At 35.3% G+C, this 10,938-nt stretch overlaps 1 protein-coding gene across 1 annotated transcript; it reads right to left on the reverse strand.

Moving 5' to 3' along the window:
• Positions 1 to 679: 679 nt before the first annotated feature.
• Positions 680 to 9,594, reverse strand: LOC143204529 (sphingomyelin phosphodiesterase). The gene is made up of 9 exons (XM_076417105.1): positions 9,440 to 9,594; positions 7,687 to 8,012; positions 6,099 to 6,467; positions 4,603 to 4,772; positions 4,355 to 4,549; positions 4,129 to 4,299; positions 1,227 to 1,404; positions 986 to 1,176; positions 680 to 924 (listed from the first exon to the last, which is right to left on the reverse strand). The coding sequence occupies exons 1-9, from the start codon at positions 9,504 to 9,506 to the stop codon at positions 777 to 779; spliced, it is 1,815 nt and encodes a 604-aa protein (XP_076273220.1). The 5' UTR covers positions 9,507 to 9,594; the 3' UTR covers positions 680 to 776.
• Positions 9,595 to 10,938: the final 1,344 nt, after the last annotated feature.

Below are 10,938 nucleotides of genomic sequence, written 5' to 3' on the forward strand. Positions count from 1 at the left end.
ACCTTGACAAAAATGTACCCAATTTATGCTTACATAAATTACAAAATACAACGTTTAAAAAACGACTGATCCCAACACTAGTATTATCAGGCGCTAGTTTTTTGATCGACTGTTTCGACTGCTTTCATTCGATGGTTCCTAACGCTAGTCCAAACCATAAAATTTAACTGTTATAGTAGGTTGGTCCTCTGATGATAATATAGTGATGCTATACTAACAAGTTAAGGACAACGAATAAAATCAATGTTGTGATGAAGGGAGAGGTAAAATGGTAGATATACAAATATCAAAAGTGAATATAGTATCTGGGAATAGAAATTAAATATAGCGATAGAATCTAGAAGAGGTTAATTAATGCTAGAGTTAGAAAAACAATGAATGTATACTTGGCCATCAATGGTAAATCGATTAACAGTAAAGTGATATATGCAAAACAGTATAAGACCAATTTTAACATACACTATTTAGTAAAATGTAAACAGCAAAAATTAAGTATCATAATATGTGGCAAAGGTATAAGAACAGTTCTTACTTCGACCACTTCTAATGAATGGGAGACAAAATTATGAAAATCTGAGAAGCAAGGACATAAAAGAGAATGACCGGAAGACGACCTAAAGGAACCTCGAAGGTAGAGTCAGATACTGTAGAAAAGAGACACTTTTAATAAATATGAAAATGCTGATACACGCCTTTTTTATTTATTTTTATTTACTACATATATATTTTTTACAAAGAACAAAAATGCCATAAAATAAAATGATCAAATGAAAGAATTATGAATTTTTATCATATAGTTTTTTCAGTTCGTTGCATTTTGTGGTATCTCCATTTATATAGGTAGCAAAACGGCACAAGTACTTCTTCTGGCATTTATTGTCACACCCCGTTGCTACAGCACTATCGGAATTCTTGTATCTGTGCCTATAAAAAGAAAAATATATATTGTCGGATACTATTCAAAATTAGTATTCCAGAAACCTACAGATGATAGTTAGCTAAATAAGTATGATTCTTCGCCATTTTAACCAATAGGTCACCAATATCCTCCGGCTGTAGTGAAGGCACGTCGTAAGCTTCCTTGAAAGAATATATTTTATACCAGTTCGGTGACTCGTCTTTGTTCAGGTTTGCTTCGGTTAGATTAAAAGTCCATTGGTCAATATCCACAACATCCTACACACGGAAAGTGTTTATATTTCTCATTGTAAATGGAGAGAACTTACAAAAGTCGTGGAGTCGACGCTGTAGATTTTAAAACTGGGATTGCCAAAGTCCGAGGTAACCAAAGATGCACCATTCCAAGCAACGTTGGTTGCTTTGGTCTCGTCCGAATTGTAATGGACTTGGAATTGGTCTACGTGAATGTGTCCGTTGAACTGTCCTTTAATTGTGTTGGCAAACCTGGAATAACAGGTCAATTGAAAAGTCCCCGGCCTGGCACGTAGATGGCGCTATTAGAATTCAATCCATATGTTTTATAGTTAGCCCTAACCCTCAAAAGATGCCTGTATAAATTTGACATATAATTGGACTATTAATTTGTGAATTATAGCATTTTGAGTGAAGCAACTTTTGTTATTGTGAAAAAAATGGATAAAAAGGAATTTCGCGTGTTGATAAAATATTGTTTTTGAAGCGAAAAAATTCAATTGAAGCAAAAACTTGGCTTGATGGCGAATTTACGGACACTGCCCTAGGAAAATCAACCATCAAGGATTGCTATGCTAAGTTTAGAAGTGGTGAAATGAGCACCGAAGATGGTGAATGCAGTGGACGCTGAAAAGAGGTTGTTGCCGACGAAAACATTAAAAAAATTCACAAAATGATTTTGAATGGCCCTAAATTGAAATTGAATGAAATAGCAGACATTTTAAAGATATCAATTGAACGTGTACATCATATCATTCACGAATATTTAGGTAAGCCCTGTGCAAAGTGGGTGCCGCGCGAGCTCACTTTTGACGAAAAACAACGAAGAGTTGATGATTCAGAGCAGTGTTTGAGGATGATCAAGCGTAATTAACTCGAGTTTTTGTGTCTATATGTGATAATGGATGAAATATGGTTCCATCATTTTACTCCGAAGTCTAATCGACAGTCATCTGAGCGTGGGAAAACGCAACAGGCGGCTAGCAATGTTATGGCGTCTGTATTTTGAGATACGCATGGAATAATTTTCATTAATTACCTTGAAATGGAAGGATCATCAACAGCGACTATTATATAGCGTTATTGTGCTCTTTGAAGGACGAAATCGCGGAAAAGCGACCTTATTTGAAGAAAAAGAAAGTGCTGCTTCACCAACACAATGCACCGTGTCACAAGTCGGTGAAAACGATGGCAAAAATCCATGAATTCCGTATTCCAACCGTATTTTCCAGATCTGCCCTTCAGCGACTATTTCCTGTTCTCAAATCTCAAAAGAATGCTCCCTGGGAAGAAATTTTCGTCGAATGAAGAAGTGATCGCCGAAACTGGGGCCTATTTTTGAAGCAAAGGACAAATCGTACTACAAAAATGGTATCGAAAAGTTTGAGGGTCGCTATAGTCAACGTATCATCCTTGAAGGGAATTATGTTGAATAAAAAAAACTAATTTTGCCAAAAAATGTGTGTTACTTACTCATGTGGACATGTGGAGGAAAAAACAGGTCCAACATTTCTTCATTTACGATGTTATTGTATCTTAATTTGCATAAATCCTATTAAGAGGGAATATTTTTTTCTGAGGTTGAAGAGCTGCCAGCTTTTTCTGTCTGCATAAATTCTCTATAGAAATGAAAGTAGACATGTAACATCGATACGAATGGGAAGGGACATTTAATTATTTCTAGCAGGTAGATTTCTACAGTATACTGAAATATCGTTGTTAATTCTTCATGTTTGAATATACTCCATTTTAAGCGTTCTTTATTAATTGTATTGAAACATAAGGTCTAAATCATCGAAATCAACACTAAAACGCTTTAATCTATTGAGTAAGTTCACTATAAGTTTCCAACAGCCTGAGAAGATTTTTTCAATATATTTCTTTAAACTAAATACGAAATTTTAATAGAAAGGAGTGTTTCATTGTTAAACTTCATGTAAAAGGCTTATTGAAAATGTATTTTTCATGTAAAAATCTTCTAGAGCTCACAATAGTGATTGAGATTTGCTATTCATATATTCTATTTTTGAAAATTATTAAATAAAACTAGTATACAACAAATATTTAATTTCTCTCTGTCTTAACACACCAATAAGTAACTACAACTAAAATGTTTTCCATTGAGTCATTTAGTGTTCAGACGTTAGGAAGATCGAATGTTTTTTTTGCCTTCAGACTTTAGCATTTCATGTTTCAATCACTTGGATATTCAATTTTGGATAAAATTCAAATTTTAGAGCAGATAGAAATGTTTAGGAATACTTAAGTAGTAATATCCCAGGTCTTAGGCCTTTATGTCACAGTTTAAGTCAAAAGCAATTTATGGATTTGATTACATGTTTTGCTGACATTTTGATATCAATATTTTTTTTATCAGAAACGGAACCATATTCATCATAACCAATTTTTCTACCATATACAGGGGATAGACAAAGTAATATGAACATAATGCAATATATTATATCTCCTTGCATATTGGTAAACCTTCGTTCGCGTAAAAGTTTGTGGTTATGACAACACACTTTGTTCTGCGACGGTTATAATAAACAATCAGTGAAAGCAGTTCAATTTTTTAACGTTTTTAATCACGATACCCACAGTGATAAAATTCTTAGTATGGCTATCATATTGCTGCCAAATATTGCTATATTCCAAAATTATAGTGCATAATACACACAACCAAAATATTTAGTCTTGGTTTGAAGAAAATGAGGCTATCATCAAAAATCTTCCCTGACCAGTACAATGGCCCGGTTTCAACATAATTGAACCGTTTTGGAATCTTTAAAAACAGAAAGTTCAAAGCGTAAAACAGGAAGCTTTAGCTGATCTTTTGGTGCAAAAATGGAGTCTACTGCTTAAAGATTGCAGCTATTTTAAAAATAAATAGTAGTTTTTAGGGTCAGGGTCATATGGTAAGTCAGGGGTTCCGATTAGTTTGTCCATTCCCCGTACATAATATTCAATATTCATTACCTATTCACTATTTTGTTGTATTCTCTGCCCCATGAAGTTAAGGTCTTACTGAAACCACTAGGAATATGCGCTAGAATATGAACACTCTCGTTATATCTCTCAGCCTGCTCCAGAACACTGATCAACCAATCCAGCTGTCCATAGGGATCTTTACTCGATTTTATCAACCACCTAAACATTAATGAATGATCATGTCGAACGTTATTGGTCATTGTTTTAAGTATACCAGCAATCTATATAAGCTACGTTCGCATTGAGGACGATGATTCTGAAGCCATCTCGGGGAGACACCGTATAAAAACCACCCCTTGCTATTGTGTCGCTTGTTGACGCTGGCAACCATGCGGACCATTCCCTGTCGACCAAATCCAGTAGCCATTGCGTCGAGAGATTATCTGAGGTGGTATTGTCGAAGACATACCTGAAACACGATCATGATTAACGAGGTTCTTATGTTTTATATCGATAACCTACAGATTTAGAGGACTCGGTTCGTGATTGCCTAAGATGGAATATACGGGGACCTTAAAGCCGTTCTTGAATTTATTCATCAGGGTGGTGATAACTTTTGCATTGTTTTCTTCAGTTGTTGACCAGACTCGATGACTTATGATGTCACCAGTGAAGTAGACATAATCGAAATCCTGTTCAGAGATTATTTATTTATGCTAATAATTAGCTAGAACTTTAAGATATAGATAGACAATAGTTTTACTAATCTAAAACTTCAGACATTTACAATAGTACATATCGTTCTCCAAGCCCATTTAGATCAAACAGATAAATACAAGAAGATTGATAAATAATTACCTATTAGAGATCGAAGGAAAAGAACAATTGATGAAAATATCTCTAGAAGAATGCTACCTAGAATTGTTCAAAACATTATCTACTAATAATTTTAAAAATAATCAAGATACACCATTGAAATCTTTCAATACTTTGTATGTTACTATTTGAGTTTATAAAGTGTTTTAAAATAAAAACTGTTAAATACAAATTGGAAAATAGTTATAATAATAGTGTTTAAATATAAACAGTATTTGTATATAATTCAATACTTGACAAGACTGACTTATTATATTCATGTATGCCTAAAATTCTGGATAATAATGACAAATACGTGTGTTTAGGCCTAACTAGTTTTGATTAAATATAGTTGATATTTTCTATATAACTATGCATCAAAACAAGACAGATCTCTAAGATTACTAGTAAATGTATTAATATCTAATAATAGTTATATACTTAATAAGTTATTAAGGTAATTTTTGCTGTATATCTAATTATTGAAGAATTAGGTATAAAATATCTTTTTATCTAATAAAAAAATTTAAAAACTAATCGCCTTACGCGAAAAATAATACTATTTTCATTTTTTTCATCATATTATCCATAAGAAAAATATCTTCATCTCATTTGAAAGGCAAAATATAGGAAAAATATTGAATTGTTTGCCCATTTTCAAACTTTTTCTTACAGTTCAGACCATATGGTTAAAAATATCACTACTTATGTAAAATGTAGAGCTAAATGAGATGGTGTCGTCATTTTTATGCAAATCTGAAAACTTAATAGCTAAAATAAATGTTTTCTTCTTCTAAAACTTCTTGCTTGTTTTTGGTAAAACTCTAGAACAGCGCCATATAAATAAATTATACTGTCATGTACGTATAGAATTTAGTGGTCAACAAGATGTAACCATATTCTGCGTATATCTAAAAGTTCTAGAAATATATAAATATATATATATATATATATATATATATATATATATATATATATATATATATATATATATATAATATAATAATATTCTGTGTATATCCAAAAGTTCTAGGAAATAATGGTAAAATATCTGTTCAGGTATAAATAGTTTTGACTAATCTTAAATTGTTTTTTATAAGTCCGGAAAAGCTATTATATACTATATATATTAATGAACATAGATTTTTTTTAAATATATTTACCAAAGTGCTTGCAAATCTGATGAATTCGTCCACCAAATGTTCCGAAATATCATTTCCATACGTGGCCCAGTAACCACATATATTTCCTGTACTTTCATCTCCATCCTCCTGATCCTCTTGACAACAAAGAGGTTCTGAACAAGTCGCTACTTTGCCTTCTCTGTACAACGTATCCAGATGTATATCGGTGACATGAAGGACTTTGACCAGAGATTCTTCGGTTGGTTTTGGTCTTGAGGGCGATTCACCATCTGGAACATCGATGGACCACTCGAAACTGTCAGAAGGGCACTGACTGTAGAGTAATAAATGACATGCGACGTCGGGATTTAGATCGGGATCATTGGCGAACATATAAATGAAAGCATCCTGGGAAAGATTTAGATATTAATCATAAAACTGACAGGGTAAGTACAAGTATGAACGCGGTTGACAAGAAATTTATTTCGGTCTTCAGAACCGACTCCAGACCAGTGAATAGACAGAAAAACCTACCGACTCTCACTATCGTTATTATTTATGTGGGCCACACTATGGTGCTCTGTGAGCTCCTTCAAACATCCGCGGGGTCACCGCTACCTTTGTGTCCGTCCAAACGGCCCAAAACAGGGATGCTATTCAAGGGCTTACTAATATACTAAAGTGAAACCGCATCACAGTTGACCCCTGTGGATCACTACTGCTACTACACCCGCTGATCGGGCAGCCGTTATTGGGCACCAGGACCCGGCGATTCTATTGATTCGCGAACTTGAGTTAACACACGACTGGATACTGTCGTAACAAACGCGTTTTCAGAAGAACTTGAGCTGAGTTGTTGTTTGTGGAATGATTGAAATATGCAGTGCTTGATTTCTGGAGTGTCATGTTCCCTTTGAATTAGATTATTTCTGACAAGCCATGGAGCGTTTAAGATTCTCCTGAGGAGCTTATTTTGGAAAAAGTCGTTTCACCTGGATTTCTTTCTGGATTTGGGAATGCCAACCGAACCGTCGGTGGAAGTGGAGACCTGGGTACATGACGTTATCCAGCCACGGAATTATTGCGGTGTCGATCTTAAGTTGCGAGACGCGCAGTGCGTAACGCTTCTTAATGGAAAATGGTCTTCTGGGAGACCTAACCGCACGCATTTTGCGATAAAATCGTCGTGCCAAACCTTGTCAAAGGCTTTGGTTAGGTCCAGAAGGACTGCTGCAAGTTTTTTACGTTGGTCAAGAGCATGATGGATGTGCGCGGCAAGACGGGTAACCTGATGGACGGAGGAGTGGTGAGCGCGAAACCCGAATTATATCAGGAATGATGTTGTTTTCCTTGGTGAAAGAGTTGAGAGCGTAGAGTATTGCCCTCTCGGCAAGCTTCGAAATGGCACTGAAAAGGCTGATGGGCCTGTAGTGAGCTGGGTGACACTTTGTATCGGACAACCATGTACACCTTCCCTGGTCTTATATAAATATTTTTAAATCAAAATTAGTCATATCGGTTCAAGCGTTTTCGAGATTTAGCGAGAATAATGTACAGCTGGAACTACCGCATACTCTGGAATCGAAATTAATTTCTTGTCCAACCAATTAATAAAGAGTGTATTTACTATATTTAAATCCACGACTCCTTCGCAGACCCTGCCCGGTTCGATGTCGAATAGTTCGCATAACTCTGTCACCTCATTCTTGAGCTGGTCCCTCGGGGTACCCGATCTGATTTGGAATGCGAAGAAATCCGCTGCTAAACTGCATAGGCTACACAAAGCATCATCCTGCACTTGTGGTACTTCTATTATGGGGGTGTCACCAATATACGCGTTTTCTCTGAATAAATTAGTGAGACGAAACTGTCGAAGGGCATCGTTAAGATAATGCGGCCTGGATCCTGTCTCCTGGTATTCCTGGAAACCCTTCTCGACTACTTGCAGATATTCTGAAACAACACATAGATTACTATATTAATTATTATGCTTGATTATAATAAGAATAGGAGGTTTGTTACTTATATTTCTGGCTTTATCATTTTCCCTAGAAACTTTACATTGTTGAACGTAACCTTCTTCGGAACATCTTTTAATTTGAACGTGATTTATGCCATTTAAATAATGTGACCGTTATGTCATAGATAGTTCCTACCTCCTGATAAGGCCTAGCAAGTAGTAGTTGTCCTGGTATCGTCCTGGTATAGTCATTTAATACTTGAATTGTTGAACGAGCTGTGTGTGTTGTGGCCCCATCTTGCTGAAACCGCATGTCCTCTAGTCCTTGCTCTTCTATTTTAGGCACAAGAAAATTTTTAATCATGTCTTGGTACCATTCAGCAATAACGGTAACTGTAACACCTTAGTCACTTTCAGAAAATAGGGACCAATGAATACCCTACCATATGTTACAGTTGTTTTTAGTGGATGCAATGATGTTTCGTTAATTAATTGAAGATTCTGGATTCCCCAAAATCGATTGTTCTCTCTATTGACGAATTCTGCGGAGTGGCAATAATGGAACGATTATTTTCAATAAATATTGTCACTATATCTGCTCGTTCTTGTGGCGTATATTTATCTATAATAAAATTTAAACGTTTACACAATATCATTGTTAAAGCGAAATTGAACTAAACGTCACATAACCAAGATGGCGCGCAATTAAAAAGGTATCGGGACTTTTGCCCCTACATGTTATATTAATTTTCGAACGCATTGCTAAGTATTTTTTTAAAAAATTTGCTAACTAACATACGTCCACCTAGTTTGTTCCAAGTAATAACGGTTTGTTTGTAAAATTTAGTAACAAAATAAAACTGCTTTAGGGCTTTAACATGGACTGTGTAGATATACAAAATATCTGTACAATAACGGATTCGATATCTATTCCATTTGTTGTGTATTATATGGGTTACACATCCAGAATCTATTGGTGTTTTCCAAGGATTATTGAATTTTTACAATCACACTATTAGTTCCTCGTCTATTGCATTGCATTGTCCCCAAATACCACAATTTTTTCAATAAACTGTCAATATTAACTGTAAACACGTATTATGCTGAAGTCTTTGCAGAAATTTGGCAGAAGTCGAAGTAAAAGCGAAACATTGTTCTTCATTATAACGAAATCCTTCTTTACTTTCTTATTTTTGTTGATTAGTTTAAAATCTACTTCTGAAGTTTTTTTGTGCAAAAACAAAAAGACATTGATTGTTTTAGTCAAATCGCACTATTCGTAAATACGCGTACGGTTTTATTAGAACGTGTAATTGGGTTTAACTAAATTTAAAATGATAACGAAATTCATAGTAATTTAGTATCTGAATAACACCTTTTAAATTAATATACAATTCTTATGTGTTTCAATTTAACTTACTCGTATAGTTCTTTCCATTTGTCACTGTTACGACTAACCCGAGAACCAACAACAATATTTTGTACATCTTACCGCTTCAGATGACCGATAAGTTCGATCACTACTCTGTCAAACTGAAATCAGTATTTGAAGTTCTTGAATAAATATTGATTGCGATTAGGAGGACCAGAGATCTTATCGTCGATAACGATGTTTATTGAAAGTGTATCGGCATCTCCAAAACTATGGAGAGCTTCTTCACATCACTCAGACGTACAAACAAAATCGTACGACATTTTTTCAGTGATTTTTTTATCGACTCTGTTCAAAAACTATCATGTTTTGAACAGTCTTATCGGTTGTTGATTTATTTTTGATATAATTGAATCAATATGGTCGATTGCTGGCTTGGTTGGCACAGTGGTAAAAGTCACAGGACTGTTGCGATAGTCGTGGGTTCGAATCCTGATGGGGAATGTGCGTACATTTATGTTTAACATTTATGATTGTCCTTATGTAAGAGTACAAAATCCGACAAGGAAATGTGCTACTGGAAGGGTGTTTTTGGATTTTGATTGATGGTGTGTTTAGTTACTATAAAAAAGATAGAATAACGGGCAAATATTACTCCAACTCTCTTGACGAGCCGAATGGCAAAAGTGGAGAAAAGTTATGTTTTACTAAGATAAAACGTCATGTCAAAACGTATTGTCATTTTCCCTGTCTTCTGGATAGATGTTCTCGAACTTGATGAAATTTTCAATGTTTCTGGGAAGTACTTCGCATCCAGCGAATAAGTTGTGAGACTTTTAGTGGTGGACCCAGAAGTTTTCACTTTACCCTTTTGTTATAAGTGTGGCGACCGCCACGACCCTTTAGGCCACCACCAATTCACCATCAACAACTACAAAGGTTGGCAACGCTGGTGGATTGGTACCATGCAGTTCTGGAGTATAAAAGGCCATCACGACGACGTCTCGCTCTCTTTTCTTATCACCGTCCTCCTGTAACAATACCACTTCCACGGCGCTACCGTACTTCCTTCACCTTAACCTAATATCCTGTCAATTCTCCCATCGACCACATGTATCAATCGTAAGTTAGAATAAACAACTTTGATTCAACCAGTGTTTTTAGTTCCCGTGCAAATTCCTTCCAAAAATAGTAGTGAGTGTTCTGACAAATAATCGCAGCGGCAGCCACACATTTCGACCGACCGACCGACCGACCGACCCGACGAACATTCCTACATAAGTACTAAAACTCCAGGAGACTGTAGTTGGGGCCTAGAGTCACTAGAGTAGGAACTTATAATGGGGATTGTAAAAATCGAGTTAATTCTTTACTATTTATTGTAATGCTCATCCAAACTGAGGATATTTCCTGATCGATATTTGTTTCTTATCTGGAAATGGGAAAAGTAGAATAACTTTTTTGAGTTTTATACTATTCAATAAAATTGTTTTTCTATCAAGAAAATCACTAAGAATTAATCTCTCTGCCTGAATATACATATAGCT

Source organism: Rhynchophorus ferrugineus, unplaced genomic scaffold (genome assembly GCF_030347505.1).
Source record: "Rhynchophorus ferrugineus isolate W39M unplaced genomic scaffold, kcgeb_rfMv2 rfM11, whole genome shotgun sequence".
NCBI classification, from domain to species: domain Eukaryota; kingdom Metazoa; phylum Arthropoda; class Insecta; order Coleoptera; family Curculionidae; genus Rhynchophorus; species Rhynchophorus ferrugineus.

Coding starts and splice junctions, on each gene's coding strand:
- LOC143204529 (XM_076417105.1), bottom strand. CDS start 9,506: ATGTACAAAATATTGTTGTTGGTTCTCGGGTTAGTCGTAACAGTGACA. Junction 6,468..7,686: donor GAGTCGTGGATTTAAATATA/GTAAATACACTC, acceptor AATCTTTCCCAG/GATGCTTTCATTTATATGTT. Junction 4,300..4,354: donor GTAGCTTATATAGATTGCTG/GTATACTTAAAA, acceptor ATTAATGTTTAG/GTGGTTGATAAAATCGAGTA.